Here is a 19,033-nt window from a genome sequence, read left to right as displayed (position 1 = left end):
TTTGAGGCAGGAGAAGCTGAAGGGAATGGAGTTTTGTGTGATGGTCTGAGCTATTTCAACTATTCTCTACTATTTCTTGTGGTTTTAAGCAGAGTAGATCCATACCAAGAAATGTTGAATCCTGATGGGATGACTCTTGGTAGTACTCTGTCAAAGTTGTTGAAGTACTCTGGGGACATGCCGCATTTCCTCAGGCTTCTATGGTAGAGGCATTGATGTGCCTTGGCCACTGTGTTGATAAGGTTGGAAATATTTACTCCTAGCAACTTAAAGCTGTCTACTATCGCCACCTCAATAGCATTGATGCAGACAGAGGAATGAACTCTACTATTGAAATTTTGACTGTCAGTCAATATTATTTATTATTCTGAAATTAATGTGACCATACCTGAATTCATAATTAGCCACATAGTACATGGCAAACATGTCAGACAAGTTGTAGGTCTATCTGGTAATTTAAAGCCTGTTGTCCCAGTGTTCTGAATAGAAACTAGTCCAATGTACAGGTACACAATCCTTTATCTGGACATCTAAAATCCGGAAAGCTTCAAAATCCAGCAAGTGGGAAAAGAGATGGCAGTGCGAGTCGGGCGGGCGGGGTGGGGGGGTGGGGGGAGACCGGCAGCGTGAGTCGGACGGGCGAGGAGACCGGCAGCGTGAGTCAGGTGGGCGAGGGGGAGAGATTGGCAGTGCAAGTTGGGCGGGCGATGGGTAGGAGACCAGCAGCGCGAGTCAGGCGGATGAGGGGGAGAGACTGGCAATGCGAGTTGGACGTGCGAGGGGTGGAGACCGGCAGCGTGAGTCGGGCGGGCAAGGGAGGTGAGACCAGCAGCGCAAGTTGGGTAGGCGGGGCGGGTGGGAGACGGCAGCGCGATTGGAAGGGGTTGGGGGTGGATACAGCAGCACAATTCGGGTGGACTTAAATCTGGCTTTCCAAAATCCGGTAAAATCAAAAATTTGGAACACACTGTCCCCCAAGGGTTCTGGATAAAGGATTGTGTACCTGTAATATGTTTCAGTTTTATCAACTGTATACCAAGAGAGCACTTGGGATATTCTACAAGACCTGTTGCAAATGTATGCTTAATCTTCGGGTGTGTTGAAAAGTTATAACTTGGGCTTGTTAGGCATAAATGGTTTATAGTTTTGGATAGTCCTACTACTGGGATTTTACTTGACAAATCCCATTTTATCTGTCTTTTTATTTCCAATGCAATTTCTTGCATTGGTTTTTTAATCTCTTCAGAAGATTAAAGCATTATTAGGTGCTCATTTGGTCATCAATTTAGATGAAATTTGAAGTGTTTTAAATAAAATAAAAATTGAGCATTTATTTTTGATAAAATCAAGTCTACCTTAATGAAGGGCTCAAGCCTGAAACTTTGGTTATGTATCTTGGCTATATAAAATATACTGTTTGACCTGCTGAGTTTTTCCAGTTTTGTATTTTTACTTCAACCATGGTGTCTGCAGACTTTGTGTTTTACTTATATAGGCCATCTGCTCCTTGATTGTAAATGTACTTGCAACAGATTTGTTTTGAGTCAAATTAAAAGAAAGAAAAATGCTAATTTGAGGTTTTTTTAAGAATTAACATCATTTGTTGGAATTGATGATTTTTAAATCTCCTGTAGTCTAGGGAAAGACAGAAGTTGATTTTTTTTTAAGTGTAATTCTTTTGCCATGACTCTATTTGTAGATTTAGTTTTAATTTTATTTCAGGTGCTTTATAAGACCTTAAGACCTTTGATTTTGTAACCCTCTCATTAAGTGTTATTGATAATAACACTTAAAGCTAATCATTTTATTTTCCTGAGAGATCATTTATCTTTAACAAAATTGGAAATGAAGATATGAACCAGGACATAGAACTAACATTTCAGATTGATGTTTCCTCAGATATTTAGTTTGACTTTGATGCTGTTAATAGGTTATGGTATTTCCAAAAGAATTAAAATTCATCATCCATTTATTCAGTTTTTGTCATTACAGTGTCCAAAATCAAATGCAAATTGGATTAGCTCAAGTGATTGAATTCCTGCAAATTGAAATTTAGCCCCATTGTAAATGCAACCTGATTATTCTATTTGACTGCAAGCTGAATTTCCAATTACATTTTTTCTTTTCAAAAAGTTCACCACAGTCCATCTGAATATGTCACCTCTTCATCTCATATACACCTATGATTCAAGCTCTTGTCACCACATATATGATCTACAGGCTTCAAAATCTTTGTCCTCATCTTACACTGCATCCCACTGATCTATTGATCCTAACTTCACTAACTCACATTGGCTTTGTGGTCCACCATCTACAATTTAAGATTTACATTCTTGTATGTAATGCATTTGGATCCTGTAGAGGAGGAATAGGTTTGGAGCTCTTGTTTTAAAGGGAAAGTAGAGATTTAGCTGTGGCCACGCACTGAAGAAGAGTTTGAGACTGATGATGGCCTTTGACAGTTTTACTATGAATCCTCCACAGTTCACTCATTACCAGTCCTTATGACACTTCTATAAATGTGTTTTGAGCTTACTTTGATGCATGAACATTTTGGTAGAGAGATTATGTGTGGAAACTTGGCTTGGGGTCATTTTTGGATAAAACTGCAAAAAACAGTTTTAATTTTTAAGTCATGGGATTCATATATCTGAAAAAAAAACAGGATTAAATAAATATGTTTAATGTAGCAAATCCATGATTATGGTACAGTTGATGAAGTTTCAAGATGAATGACACAGCAAAAGATCTGAATATCAAAAAGAAAACTGCTCTGGTTTTTCCCTTGTTTGATAAAAATCTTATAGATATCTTAATTGTGCTGCTCTATAATAATTGTTAAAGTTTGGTAGCTGTAAGCCCCCTTGTTTGTACCATTCTGTTAATTTATCTAACTCTATCCTCGGTTTCCCCCCCTTTCCATAAGAATTTCCTTATTATTTTCTTTAGCTCATTAAAGAATTTCTCTGTTAAGGGAATTGGTAACGATTGAAATTTTAATGCAATTTACCCTTCCTATCAGTGTTAGTGGTAAATCTTTCCAATGTTCTAAGTCATTAGAACATTGTAATATCTTCATTAATGGCTGATAATTTAATTTGTATAGATGGCCTAGATTATTATCTAGTCTAATATCTAGGTATCAGATTGCTTGTGTTTGCCATTTAAATGTGATTCTTTCTTAAACTTTGTGAAATCCGCATTATTCATTGGCATCGTTTCACTTTTATTTGCGTTGATTTTGTACCCCGATATTTCTCCATATTCCTTCAATTTCTTATGTAGTTCTTTTATTGATAATTCTGGTTCTGTTAAGTATACTATGATATCATCTGCAAATGGACTGATTTTATATTCCTTCTCTTTTATTTTTATCCCTTCTATTTTATTTTCTGTTCTTATCAGTTCTGCCAAGATTCTATAGCTAAAGCGAACAGTGAGGGAGATAGTGGACACCTTGCCTAGTTGACCTGCTTAATTTAAATTGGTTCGATATATATCCATTTACTGTCACCTTCGCCAATGGTCCCTTATATAATGTTTTAATCCAATTAATATATTTCTCTGGTAGGTTGAACCTCTGTAGTACTTTGAATAAATAATTCCATTCTACCCTGTCAAAGGCTTTCTCTGCGTCTAAAGCAACCGCCACTGTCGGCGTCTTATTTCCTTTTACTGCATGGATTAAGTTAATGAACTTACACATATTGTCCGTTGTTCGTCTTTTCTTAATAAATCCAGTTTGATCTAGTTTTACTATTTTTGGTACACAGTCAGCCAATCTGTTTGCTAATAGTTTTGCATAACTTATTATCTGCCCTTTGATGAAGGCTTTTGTTGCATCCCATAATATAAATTTATCTTTCACTGATTCTGTATTTATTTCAAAGTACATTTTAATTTGGCGCTCAATAAATGCTCTAAAATCCTGTCTTTTAAGTAGCATGGAGTTTAATTTCCATCTATACGTTCTTGGTGGGATGTCCTCCAGGTCTATTGCTAATAACAGGGGTGAGTGATCCGATAATAATCTAGCTTTATATTCCGTTTTCCTAACTCTCCCTTGGATATGGGCTGACAACAGGAACAGGTCAATCCTTGAGTATGTTTTATGTCTACTTGAGTATTCCTTCTCCTTTGGGTGTTGTCTCCTCCATATATCCAAAAGTTGCATTTCCTGCATTGATTTAACCATAAATTTGGCTACTTTGTTCTTTCTGCTATTCTTTTGTCCAGTTTTATCCATCTTTGAATTCAAATTAAAGTTAAAGTCCCCTCCTATCAATATATTCCCCTGCCTATCTACAATCTTCAAAAAGATATCTTGCATAAACTTTTGATCCTCTTCATTAGGTGCATATATATTGATCAAATTCCAAAATTCTGAATATATCTGACACTTTATCATTACATACCTCCCTGCTGGATCTATTATTTCCTCCTCTATTTTGATTGGTACATTTTTATTGATTAATATAGCTACACCTCTGGCTTTTGAGTTATGTGATGCTGCCGTTACGTGCCCTACCCAGTCTCTCCTTAATTTCTTGTGTTCCACTTCAGTTAGATGCGTTTCCTGCACGAATGCTATATCTATTTTTCTTTTTTCAGTAAATTTAATAGAGCTAGATAAAATAAGGGAGAAGGTACCAGAACATATACTTTATAAGTGGGATGAAAAACTGGTGCAACATAGAAGTTCACCAGTACTGCACAATCTGCTCAACATTTGGAAGAAGATTCACGTAGAAAGGAAAAAAAAACAAATTACCAGCTACCAAAATTACTATTGATGCAAAATCAATTAATCCCTTTCACAATAGATAACCTTTCCTTTAGGGAATTGGAGAGAAAAGGGATCAAAAGAATAGAAAATTGTTTTTTGGGAAATAATTTATTTACTTTTGAACAGATGAAATACAAATATGGTATAACTCACGGTACAATGTTTGCATACCACCAACTGAAAACCTACTTAAAGGACAAATTGGCAAGCAGTCTGAGGTTACCAGAAGGAAGCAGCTTTGAATATGTGATTACAGACACAATGATAATTAAAAGATTTATAACAAGCATGTACATCAAACTGCAAGAGAAGGAGAATGATGAAATAAGCTGTAAACCCAAACAAAAGTGGGAACAAAATCTAAACATAAAGATAAAAAATGAAAAGTGGGAAAAGCTATGCTTTTCACAATAAACACGAGGTTACGTCTGATACAATATAATTGGTTACACAGGCTATATATATCACACCCCAAAAGTTAAATAAATGGGACCCATCAGTACCAGATAGATGTTTTCACTGTAAGAAGGAAACGGGAACAACAATACATGCAATCTGGGCATGTGAGAAAGTGGAAATGTTTTGGGAAGATCTAAATCAGGTATTAAATAAAATCACAAAAAGCAACATACCAAAAAATCCAGAGATCTTTCTTCTAAGTAATATAAGAAGTAAAGAATTAGGCCTCAAACTGGATGAAGCACAAAAAAGATTTATTATGATAGCCTTAGCTGTAGCAAAAAAATGTATAATGTCAACCTGGAAATCAGAAGAGAGCCTGAGAATACAGCAATGGTACATAGAAATGAATAAATGTATTCCATTGGAAAAAATAACATAATTTAAAAAATAAAGTCACAGTATTCGAACAAATACATGGAACACAACAGAGAGGGCCTACTGCAGACATCCATCCCCTAAAATGATAGAATGAGAAGAAGATGAAATGAATTGATGACACAATTTTCTTAATTATTTTCATTATGTGATGACATTGTTTAATGGGTTTAATGTATTGTATAGGTTGAATGTTTAGTGGGTAGGGAGGGGGGTGGGAAAGAGGGAGGGAAGGGAGGGGGGAAAAGGGGAGAAAATGACACTATATTCAAGAGGGAAATGTTTGTGTGTAATTTGCTTAATATGGTTCATAGTGTGAAAAATAAACAATTTAAAAAAAAAGAAAACTGCTGATGTTGCAAATCCACTGGTTCATCTAGTTTCTTACAATTGTGTTACAGTTTGAATCTCAGTAATACACTGTCCACTCTTCGAAGTGTTGTGTAATCTCCAGGGAGTTAAACACCCAAGTAGGAATAAAAATCTCAGAAATTCTTGAGAAATTAGAATAAATAAGGGATGTGCAATTTCTGCTTTGCCTTGAAATTGCCTGGACAAGCAATCTTGTTTTTACATTTCTGGAGGAAACAATTTTTGTTGTAAATCAGTGTTATTTTATTGCCAGTTAGGTACAGTACTTCTTATTTTTCCTGAACTAACTTCACTGACTGCTGGAGAATCATGCTCTGTAGTTTAACAGTGTTGATGCTTAAGCTGGCTGGCTAAGATCAACTAATGAGGAGTAAACAGGATACAGCAGATTCAACAGCAGTTTGCATTGTCTCAGACAATATAACAGAATTGTTTGGTGTAAGCATTCTTAACTTCTACACATGGTGTTCCTTTTGTCCCCCTTCCATCTCATTAGCCATCATATTCAAAAAATTTCCTCCTCTATTTCTACTCTTTCAATTTTATTGCCACCACCAAGCATATTATTCCCTTATTCCCTATAATGGTTTCAGCATTCACATGGAATATTTCATTTCATACACTCTGGTCACCCACAACACCTGCTTCCCTTCCCACAGCATCTTTTCATGAAACAAAAAAATGGAACATATCCTCCACCTCACCCCATTTCTTATCATCAAGCCCCAAAGTAGGAGCAACATACCTATTTGCCTTTGTGTTTTTATATATGATAAGAAGTCAGAAGTCAGGATTGACCCTGGGTTGGTGGAACTGTGAAGCAGTAGCTCCATTTGTTGTGCCACACAGATAGATGTGTGACTGTGCTGTCTTAATCTTTATCATATTTTCTTATGTCTTTTGTGGTTTTTGCCAAATGGTTAGGATGCAAAATTGTTAGTCAATTTATGCCACAACTAAATATATTGGAGGATAAACAAAGGAAAAGTGACAGTGTTGTGCTATTGACATTCAACCTGCTGCTCCTTTTTCTCCTATCTGTTTGTGAGGCTCCCATTACATGATCTATGAGTTAAGTTCATTATCATCTGACTACATATACAACCAGACAAAACCACATTTCTCTGGACCATGGTGCACATACATACACACACAATGTGCATCACACAATAATCATCCATATTTTGGAATGATTTACTAGGTTGGAGGATACTGTCCATCAATCTCACTGCCTGTGGGAAGAGTTATTTTCCAGCCTGGCAGTCCTTATATTAATTCTCCTGTACCACCTCCTAGATTTATACTGTGTGCTGGATGGAAAAGGACTTCAATAATTCTTTGAGACCCATTTAAGCAACACTCCCGGTAAATGTCATGAATTGAGGAAAGGGAGACACCAATTATCTTGCCATTTTGACGATCCTCTATATCAGTGGTTCCCAACCTTTTACTTTCCACTCACATACCACTTTGAATATTCCCAATGCCATAAGTGTTGTGATTAGTGAGTGATTGTTTAAGGTAGGAAGGGAAGGTTGAAAATCACTGCTCTAGACCCAATTATTACTGAAATATTTTGCTTGAGAAAAATTGTCATTGGCCCATTTCCTTTGGAATTATGAAACTGTGCACATAGCGAATCAATTTGGAATGATTTAAACAGTGGTTTTTAAACTTTTTCTTTCCACCCACATACCACTTTAATCACAGAACACTTATGGCATAGGGAATACTTAAAGTGGTATGTGAGTGGAAAGTAAAAGGTTGGGAACCACTGCTTTATATTGACTTCCAGACTGATGCTTTGCAGCTACCACATCATGCATTGATGTAGCCAGACAGGACACACTCAATTGTGCTCCTGTAAAATGACAAGATTGGGGCTGATAACCTCACCCTCTTCAAGCTCCTTAGGAAGTGTAGGCGATCTGTGCCCTCCTGACTAATGAGGAGGTGTTGTGGGTCCAGGATAGGTTGACCATTATATGCACACCAAGGTAATTTGAGGTCTCCACTCTCTCCAAAATGGAACTGTTGCCATGTAATGGAGGGTGGTCGACCTTTGTCCTGCTGAAGTCCACAATCATCTCCTTTGACTTATCCATGTTGAGATTCAGATTGTTGTTCTCTCAGCATTTTACGAGCCTCCCAATTTCCTATCTGTTAGCTGACTCATTGTTGCTGATGTTTACAATTACTGTTGTATCAACCGCAAACTTGACGAAAACATCAAAAAATCCAGACAATCTCAATGGAGATCCAAAAAGAGCCAATAGCTTCCCAAGGTTCAATTTTTATACCTTTCTTTTTATTTCAATGCCAGTTCTTGGCACCAAAACAACCCTAGTAATTTCTGTCCCTTGTATTATATAATTGCATACATCATTGATATGTAGAAAGATGAATTTCCTTCATAGCCTTAAATTACTGATAATTATCAATTTTTATTTAATTATGTAAAGTCCACAAATATGTTTTATATTATTAGTAGGTTTACCAAAGACCTATTATATGTTAATAAACATTACATGCACATTTTGCATTCATTTGCAGAGAATAACCAAAGAGAAAACATCATTAAATACATGGGAATTCTGGAAGACAAACTTCATAGGTAAGGCTTTCCCATCAGGTTGTTTGAATATGTTTTCAGATTGAAGTTTAGATCGAAATGTAAGCATGGTTTTGTAATTACATTTGGTCCATATTCACAGGAGCAATGTAAATTTAACCACCTCTATTAATATTCCTAACAGAGCTGAATATTTAAAGTTAAATTGTAAAACTGAATACTAACTTGTAAAATGTTTAGAAATATTCAAAAAAGTTTAAAAACGTGTGGTTAAATAAACCTATTTTTAAAAAATGTATAAATAGCACAGCTATTTCCCAGGTTACAGCAGACATATTCCTGAGAACTGGCTGTAACTTGTTCATAACAAGCAGTCTGTGGAACAGAATCATAGCAGCAGCTGTTTTGGGAGAGCAGGCAGGTGCAGGGAAAGTGGCCGCTATTCAGCCTCACTTACTTGGTGAATGACAAAGTGAGTCTGGTCATTGCTCCCAGCTGGACTCAGCTCGACTTTGCCCATGATTGTTTGGCTTGGAGAGTGTGGAGGGGATGGAGGAGAGAAAAGGTTGCAGAAATGCCCTGTTCCTACCGAGAAGATACTTGTGGCTATGTAGAACCATGCAAATCTATCCTGTCAGTCTCCCAAATGTTCAATTGATTGTATGAACTATTTATGTCAGGTGCTCATATCCTGGGGACTACCTACAATGCAATGAACGGCAAATCATTCCTTGGTGCAGAAAACTGAAATGATGGAGAATTGTAATAGCTTGAAGTCAGCATCCGAATGCATTTAGAAATCTAAAAGTGAATCACTAGTATGAACAGAAGGAATTTTGTGCAAATAGATAGATATTAAGACATTCTAAAGTTAACTTATTGAGGGTGGATATGCAGATATTCCTCCACAAAATCTGGCTGTAGTTTGTTGATGCCTCTCAGCCAGATAATTTCAGAACATTTTAGATATAGTCTCACACAGGGTCATTAGAAAGAGAAGAATAAACACTTTTAATAATGAGCAGAATATTATATTGAACAATTTGTGTAGTGCACAGTGAAATATTCTGCTGATTAATGTGAATTTTTCTAAGTTGAACAGCTGAAAACAAATGCAGATTACAATGATAAATGTTCAATTGTATTCCTGTGAGGGAAGTTTCTATATTGGAAACTGCCTTCAAATTTCTGCCAAAAATAAGGAAAAAATGCTATGAGATGTTTGGATTTTTTTTTCCTCTTTTTAAAAATGACATTGAGATATGACCACTGATATTTTTCAAAATTACTACAAGAAAAATAATTGCAACTTTATTTTCATGAGTGAGAATTTAAAAAAAAATCAGTTTTAGCATTTATGTACCATTTTATTGGTTCTACCATTGTGTAAATGTTAGATGAATATAAAATGTTTTAAATGCAACAAATTGTAAAAGTTTAAAGGTTGTTGCGGTGTGCTTGAATGACCAATTTCTAATGTTTGATGTGGGAACACAATATGAAAGTGTTAGATTTGGATTTTACAGCACCCTCCATAATGTTTGGGAGAAAAACACTTTTTTTCTTTATTTGCCCCTGTGACCCACAGTTTTAAATTTGTAATCAAACAATTCACATATAATTAAAGAGCATATTCCAGATTTTATTCAAGGTTATTTGTAAACATTTTTGTTTGACATTGTAGAAATTATAACACTTTTTAAACATAGTTTCCTCATTTCAGGACATCATAATGTTTGGGTAATTTGGCTTCACAGGTGTGTGAGTATTTGGGTATGTTTAATTACTTAATTGGTGCAGGTATAAGAGAGCTAGGTTTGCTTCAGAGAGATATGCATGCTTCGTTAAATGATGCTGGGAGATTACCCTGCTTAAATGAATCAGATAAAACAATCTAATTGAGGTGAAAGCAATTGAGAAAATTATTAAAAAAAAAATTCCACAGGAAACTCATTGGGTCCTGGAGATTTTCCAGAATGCAATGAAGAAATAGCAGCAGCTATTTCGTCTTGCAATATTGGCTCATCTAATCTCATTCGCTTATCTGAAGAAAGTGTGTGAATATTTAAGAGATCCAGCAAACTCGTGATCAAACTGCCATCATTTGTGAATTCAGAAGTATAATGTCAAGAATAACATTTCCTGAATGTATCATTTATCTCAGAGTGATCTGTTGTAATGTTACCAAACACAGCTTGAACCACATCTGCAGGTTGACTGATGACACGACAATGGTGGGCCTTAACAGTAAGAATGAGGATGCAGCATACAGAGATGAAGTGCAGACACTAACAAATTGGTGCAGAGAAAACAACCCACATCTGAATGTTTAAAAAAAACACAAAAGAGATGGTTGTAAACTTCTAGAGGGCCTGGGGAGATCATGCTCCCCTGACCATTGTTGGCTCTACTGTTGAGGTCATCAAGTGTATCAAGTTCCTTGGAATGCACCTGGCAGAGAATCTCTCCTGGTCCCTTAACACCAGCTCCATGGCTAAGAAAGCCCAACAGCGCCTCTATTTCCTGTGAAGGCTAAGAAAAGTCCATCTTCCACCCTCAATCCTCACTACATTCTACAGAGGATGTAATGAGAGCATCCTGTGAAACAATATCCCCACCTGGTTTGGAAGCTGTACCACCTCAGACCAAAAGACCTTACAGAGGATGGTAAAGTCAGCAGAAAAGACAATTGATGAACCTCTTCCTAATGTGAAGGACATCTACCTCGCCTGATGCAGGCAAAAAGCAATAAACAGAAAGACTCCACACATCCTGCATGTAAACTGTTCTCCCTTCTGCCATCTGGCAGGAGATACTGCAGAACTTGGGCCTTTATGTCCAGAGTGGGAAGCAGCTTTTTCCCCCAAGCCATCAGGCTCCTGAACTCTCAGTATAGATGTGAAGAGTGCACTGTGGACTTTCAGTTTATACTTCATAGTATCTTAATATTTTAATGTGTTAATTGCTTTCCTAACATACATCTATATAAATGTGCTCTGTGGTCCTGGAGAAACGCTATCTCGCCCTACCATGCGAGCATGGTATGAATGATAAATAAACTTGACTTAATCATCCATTCGAATCATTGTAATTTGCCGCTTGGCTTCAAAACCTCTCAACTGATTAGCTAAAAGATTATTATATTCATCACTATGAATATAAAACTGATTCTTACTCTTCAAAAGTTGGCATCAATCTGATACGTTAAAAGGAGATCAAATTTAGTTTGAATTTCAACTCATTTTTTATATAATTCAAGATTTTTAACAAGCGTATTGTTGATCTATTTGTTTACTTTGATTAACTAATTTTAATCTTTCTTTATTGACCTTCCTTTTTATATTCAATGTATAAGAAATAATTTTCCCCTGAAGAAAAGCTTTCAAAGCATCCCAAACAATCAAACTGGAAGTTTCTAACAAAGGTTTTGTATTAAAGAAAAAAATTTATCTGCTCTTTCATAAATTTCACAAAGTCACTATCTAATAGTAAAGTTTTTATTTGAGGGAGGCCAGGATGGTCATAGATAATACAATAGGGGATGATCTGATATTATTATACTCTGATAATCACAAAAATGAGTCAGTGGGATCAGTTGATTATCAGTAAGAAAATAATCAATCCGTGAAAAAGTTTCATTAACATGAAAAGAAAGAATTCTCTCTCCTATTTGGATAAAGAAAATGTCAGACATCAGAAAAACCGTAATTTGATCAAATAGAATTAATTAATGAGGCAGATTTACTCATTGTGGCAGGGTTAGGAGATGAACGATTCAAAGCAGGGTCTAACCAACAATTAAAATCTCCACTAAGCCCCAGACAGTATAAACTAAAGCCCAGTGGAGAAAAAAAGAAATTTCAAAAAAACCCACATCATCAACATTAAGGGCATAAACATAAGCAAAAACTACCATTTCCCTGAAACATACAATTGCCCTGAAACAATGATATAACAACCATTTGTATGTTATATGAAACTGTGATGAACAAAATGAACATTTTGAAGAATAAGAATCAAGGACCCCCTCCCTCCTGCTTTAGCCTGAAAGGAAGAATGAAAATGCTGTTCTCTCTACTTTGTCGTGAAGTGAAAATTATCACAACTACGAATATGCATTTTTTTGTAAAAATGCAATTGTGGCTTTAGTTGTTTAATATGTGAAAATACTTTCTCTTAACTGAATGGTTCAAGCCTTTCATGTTTCAACTAAGGAAATTAATAAAATTATCCTTTTTTTAATTAATAATGTAAGTTGATTAGCACAAATAATATCCAAACTCCAGGTGTTAGCCTTGAGGCATAAACTTGAGATGAATTAAAAACAAATTGTACAAGGTCAAAACTTATACAGACTCCTAAAGCCATAACAGCCCTGAGAAAACAACACCCCACTCTTCCACCTCTTTACCTCCAACCCCAAAGCCAGGCAACTGCTAAAGATGTCAACAGTAAGCTTTTCAAAACAATAATTTGCCACCCAAACAAATCTTTCTGCTGAACGTTATCTCTAGCACTATTCTTATTAATGTAAATATACTCAGTACTTCCAAATGATACATAATTTTGTTAACACTACAACCATATAAAAATAAGATTTCTTGTAGAATTTCTCATACAGTTCTGTAAAGCATAAAATAAAGTAGAAATATACACCATTATTACTGAGAGAAAAATGAATGTATGATTCCCATTATTCTTCTTGAAAAAAAGAGCTCAATGAATTTTAATACAAAGAAAAATACTTATTACCCTATAAAGTGTTGCCAAAGCAAAGTAACCAGTCCTCGCCCAACAAATACTATATAACAAGTGTTAGAAACATTAAAAGTAATAATAGGCAATTGGCTTCAGTCACTAAGAAGAAATTCACACTGGGTGCTATGTAGTAGGGAGACCATCTAGGTAATTCTGAGCCTCTTCAATCAAGCGCAGACACTTGTATCCATTGGGAAGTGCAATGAAAAGATGTGCAGGATGCAACAGGGAAGGCTTGGAACCACACTTGTACATTTCTGTATTCGGTGTCCTGATTCAAAATTTCGGGACAGTAATCCTCTACAATTCTGATCTGCTGGACATGATATTCGAGTTTCCCTCTTTGACAAGCTCCACGAATCAGAAAATCCTTTATTTGATAATGATGTAGCTGAAGAATGACCAAGCGCAGTCTCTGCCCCGGAGCCGGCTTAGGTATTAATGAGTGCTGAGCTCTTCCAATCTCTGGCTGAGATAGGAGCAGCTCCTTCCCAAAAAAAAATGCAAAGCAACTCCGAAAAAAATTTTGTAAGTTGTCCAATTTCAGTAGTGTTGCACTCTCCAGCAGCAATTGAGAGGCACATAAATGAATGGGTTAAGTTTAGCCCAAAATTTATTAACAAACTAACAATAATAGAATTAATCAGATAAACAACACGTGAACACCAGCCTTAATGGAAACTCTATTTAAACAACAGATTATTATACAGGGTGGGGGACCCAGACCATTGCAGTTCAAGTTGAAATGCCCCAAAAAGTCAGCAAAATTCCCAAAACAAAATCCCCACGCCAGTCACGTCAAGTCAGTCAAGAAGGATCAGCTCATGGATCTGGTCTCCAGGCTTGGGATTATTGGCTTCCTTTCCCACTGGTCTTTTAATTTGAGGCTATATCAATACTTTCAACCCTGTCAGGGGAACAGGAGACTTGCTTGAGTTTCGAATGTGGCAACAACCACCTTTACTTTCTTCACCTGGGAATTTTCACAGTGACCTCCTGGTCACCACATGAGATTCACTTCTCTGAAGCACTCTTTAGGGTTAACAAGTGACCTTCTGTCACAAGTCTTTTTAAAGCCCTCTTTTGGCTTAACAAGTGATCTTCTGTCATTGCAAGTCTTTTCCTTTGGACAGCCTGGCTTGAGTGGTCCCGTAACTCATGTCTCATAAAGTCCTCCTCTTGAAAGGGGATGGAAGAGACCCTGGTCAGTCCCACACACTCTCTGCATATCAGAGTTCCCCAAACTGCTGTTAGAACAACCGTGCTGACACCCATGGACAAAGTAGCTTAGTCTTCCTTTTTCCACTGAAACTACTGGTGAGCACACTGACATACAGCTCCAGGCAGTAGTGCTAGCATCCGTAAACAAAGCAACTCAGTGTGTGGCTTGCTGAAGCTGCCAGGTGAGCATGCACAGTCAGACTGACTGTCTGACTGCCTACAGTCCAATCCAGTGACTAATCTCTTCAAAACCAGCGCACTGGGATTTTTAAACTGCCCAGTGTGTGCCTCCAGCTTTCCACATTGGTGGAGAGAGGTTAACAGCCACAGGCTCACTTTCCTGCGAGCCTACGGCTTTGACAGCTGTCAAACTTCCCTTGTGGTAGCTCCTAGTGTCTGTCAAATCCCCCTCAGTAGGTTAATTCCTGTTCTCAGTCAAAAATAAAATTGTCCAAGGTTCATAACAGTAGATTCAGCCAATTTCAGAATACATAGATTTTGTCATCTGCTCCTGCCTTATAGGTCGACTTTCTCCATTAGCTTTGAAATCCTGTCACTTAATCTGGAGCACACATCTTCTAATTCGTCAACACACTCGCACAAGTTGTTCAAACCAAAAGATGGTAAACATTCGCTGTTAATCTCCTGTCTTGGTCAAATTTAGCATCAATCTGATTTCAGATGACTTTAAAATTGTTGGCTAACGACTGTCTGTCCTGATCCAGTAGCTCAGAAATAGCCTCCATGGTCAGATTAGTTGGCACTTCTTTCTTCCCTGATTTACCACTTCTTGTAGCCAGCATGTTGTTTAATTATTTTTAATATTTTATCAAATATCTTTTGAAAATCCACATATATTCCTTTTTATCCATTGTAATTTATTAAACACCATTTTCCAGTTCTTAAAATTGCATTAAGCATGTCAAATCATATTGGGATAGTACAGGTACTCTCTTGTCATCAATATTTTCAGGCAATTCTGGACAATTGATCTTGGCTTAATTACTTGTGGTTTCCTATTTTCTCTTTCCCTTGTTAACAATGGTTTTAAATTTGTCACTTTCCTAACAAATGAAATGACATAATCTATGGAATTCTGATAAGATCATTACCTACATATCTGCTATATCTGCCATCACTTCTTCTAGAATACTGGGATTTAGGCTGTCAAGTCCAGAAATGTCTTTGGCGTGCTTATAGGCAATTATGATGTAGATCAATGATGTTGTCATTAACCTCTTAAGACTGTTCCACTGTTTAATTTGAAAGAAAATAGAAAATGTTTTAAATATTTAGAGAATCAATCCATAGCAATTAATAGTGAAACTCAGTTAACACTGAGCATTGATAAGAATTATTGAGAGTTCATTGGAATTATTAAAGTCCTTCAACCTGAAACATTAACTGTGCAGATGTTGCCTCATCTGCTGTGCACTTCCAGAGGATAGGGTGTGTTTCTGATTACTTAAACTATCTAATTGTTTAATAGGAATCTTTAATATGGTTATATTAATATTTCAAAGCTTGCAGAGGGATTTAGGCCAGTTAGAAGAGTGGGCCTGAAGATGGAGTTTAATGCACCTAAGTGTGAGGTGCTACATTTTGGTAGGGCTAATCAAAATAGGACATATATAGTGAATGGAAGGGCAGTGTGCAGTAGAATAGAGGGATCTAGGAATAATGGTACATAGTTCCTTGAAGGTGAAGTCGATGTGGATAGGCTGGTGAAGAAAGTTTATGGTATGTGGGTCTTTATAAATCAGAGCATTGAGTATCGGTGCTGGGATGTTATTTTAAAATTGTACAAGGCATTGGTGAGGACAAACTCAGTATTGTGCACAGTTTTGGTCACCAAAGTATAGGAAAGATATCAACAATTTGGAAAGAGTGCAGAGAAGATTTATTAGAACGTTGTCAGGGTTACAGGGTTTAAGTTATAGGGAAAGGTTAACTAAATTAGGTCTTTATTCTTTGGATCATAGAAGGTTGAGAAGGGATTTGATTGAGGTAGTTAAAATTATTAGGGGTGTAGAAAGAGTTGACGTGGAGAGGCTTTCTCCTTTAAGAAAGGGGGAGATACAAATGAGGGGACATGAGTTGAAAGTTGGTGGGCAAGAGTTTAGAGGAAACGTGGGAGGACTTACTTACTCAGAGGGTGTGTGAAATGAGCTTCCAGATGAAGTGCCACATGCAGGCTCAATATTAGCATTTATGGAGAAGTTGGATATGTATATGGATGGGAAAGGAATGGAGGATTAAGGGTGAGTGTAGGTGAGAGAAAATGTTCTGCATAGACTAGAAGGGCCAAATTGGCCTGTTTCTATGCTGTAATTTTTGCATGGTTATTTCTCAGCAGGAAAGGGCTTTGGCAAATACTAGAGCGCTTCGGATGCCCCCCAAAGTTCCTCAACATGGTTATCCAACTGCACGAAAACCAACAAGGTCGGGTCAGATACAGCAATGAACCCTTCTCCATTAACAATGGTGTGAAGCAAGGCTGTGTTCTCGCACCAACCCTCTTTTCAATCTTCTTCACCATGATGCTGAACCAAGCCATGAAAGACCTCAACAATGAAGACGCTGTTTACATCCGGTACCGCACGGATGGCAGTCTCTTCAATCTGAGGCGCCTGCAAGCTCACACCGAGACACAAGAGCAACTTGTCCATGAACTACTCTTTGCAGACGATGCCGCTTTAGTTGCCCATTCAGAGCCAGCTCTTCAGCGCTTGACGTCCTGTTTTGCGGAAACTGCCAAAATGTTTGGCCTGGAAGTCAGCCTGAAGAAAACTGAGGTCCTCCATCAGCCAGCTCCCCACCATGACTACCAGCCCCCCCACATCTCCATCGGGCACACAAAACTCAAAACGGTCAACCAGTTTACCTATCTCAGCTGCACCATTTCATCAGATGCAAGGATCGACAACGAGATAGACAACAGACTCGCCGAGGCAAATAGCGCCTTTGGAAGACTACACAAAAGAGTCTGGAAAAACAACCAACTGAAAAACCTCACAAAAATAAGCGTATACAGAGCCGTTGTCATACCCACACTCCTGTTTGGCTCCGAATCATAGGTCCTCTACCGGCATCACCTACGGCTCCTAGAATGCTTCCACCAGCGTTGTCTCCACTCCATCCTCAACATTCATTGGAGCGACTTCATCCCTAACATCGAAGTACTCGAGATGGCAGAGGCCGACAGCATCGAATCCACACTGTTGAAGATCCAACTGCGCTGGGTAGGTCACGTCTCCAGAATGGAGGACCATCGCCTTCCCAAGATCGTGTTATATGGCGAGCTCTCCACTGGCCATCGTGTCAGAGGTGCACCAGAGAAGAGGTACAAGGATTGCCTAAAGAAATCTCTTGGTGCCTGCCACATTGACCACCGCCAGTGGGCTGATATCGCCTCAAACCGTGCATCTTGGCACCTCACAGTTCGGCGGGCAGCAACCTGCTTTGAAGAAGACTGCAGAGCCCACCTCACTGACAAAAGACAAAGGAGGAAAAACCCAACACCCAACCCCAACCAACAAATTTTCCCCTGCAACCGCTGCAACCGTGTCTGACTTGTCCCGCATCGGACTTGTCAGCCACAAATGAGCCTGCAGCTGACGTGGACATTTACCCCTCTATCAATCTTCATCCGCGAAGCCAAGCCAAAGAAGATTTCTCATTTCATGTAAATGATTAAATGAGAATTGAAATTAAAATTGAAGGGGGTGTGGAATGATTGTGAAGATGTTGTTAAGTCTGCAAACAGAAATGGAAATTGAAAAATTGAGCATGATAGGAATATGTTCTGAATTGCATCTATTTCAATGAAAGGTTTATTGTAGGAAAAGTGGATGAGCAAAGATCATCACATGGAAATGTGGCCATTGATGAAACTTGGTTACAGGAAGGCAGGACTGGCAGCTTAATATTTCCAGGTTCCATTGTTATAGACATGAGAGAAAGGAAAGGATGAAAGAGAGATTGGTGCTGCTAGTCAAAGAAAACGTTACAGCAGTGCTTGGACAGGATAGATGAGAAGACTCATTACTGCGACTATATGGGTGGAGCTGAGGAGTGAGAAAAGGAGGTTCACGTTAGTGGAATTATATTATAGACTTCCTAGTAGTTAGCGGAAATTGCAGGAGCAAATTTAGAGAGAGAAAGTAGACAATTGCAAGAAATATAAATTTAATTTTTAAAAATATTTACAAGTACAGCATGGTAACAGGCCATTTCAGCTCACAAGCCCATGCTACCTGATTGCCCTACACCCGGTACGTTTTTATAATTATAGTTGACTTTTAAATTTCCACATATTGACTGGGACTCCACTATTGTAAAAGGGCTGGCTGGGTTAGATTTTGTCAAATGTGTTCATGAAAATTTCCTGTATAGTTCCAAATAAAGACAGTGCAATACTGAATCTTTTGTAGGGAATGAGCCAGAGCAGGTGACTAAAGTATGTGTAGGGGAACATTTTGGATCTA

The 19,033-nt window shown here is 37.7% G+C and overlaps 1 protein-coding gene across 2 annotated transcripts in view; it reads left to right on the top strand.

The window, feature by feature from the left end:
- The window catches only part of disc1 (DISC1 scaffold protein), a 168,269-nt gene that overhangs the window by 125,420 nt on the left and 23,816 nt on the right, over positions 1 to 19,033 (top strand). For both annotated transcript variants that reach the window (XR_011340101.1, XM_069885052.1), the window contains exon 10: positions 8,549 to 8,609. Coding sequence is in view for 1 of the 2 variants with exons in the window: in XM_069885052.1 (XP_069741153.1) it covers positions 8,549 to 8,609 (61 nt within the window). In the remaining variant the exon portion in view is untranslated. The remainder of the gene's footprint in view (positions 1 to 8,548; positions 8,610 to 19,033) is intronic.

The sequence above is a fragment of the Narcine bancroftii genome, chromosome 6, assembly GCF_036971445.1.
Source record: "Narcine bancroftii isolate sNarBan1 chromosome 6, sNarBan1.hap1, whole genome shotgun sequence".
In the NCBI taxonomy this organism is placed as follows: domain Eukaryota; kingdom Metazoa; phylum Chordata; class Chondrichthyes; order Torpediniformes; family Narcinidae; genus Narcine; species Narcine bancroftii.
Note: the sequence above shows the minus strand (reverse complement) of the source record. Positions and strands in the feature narration are given on the sequence as shown.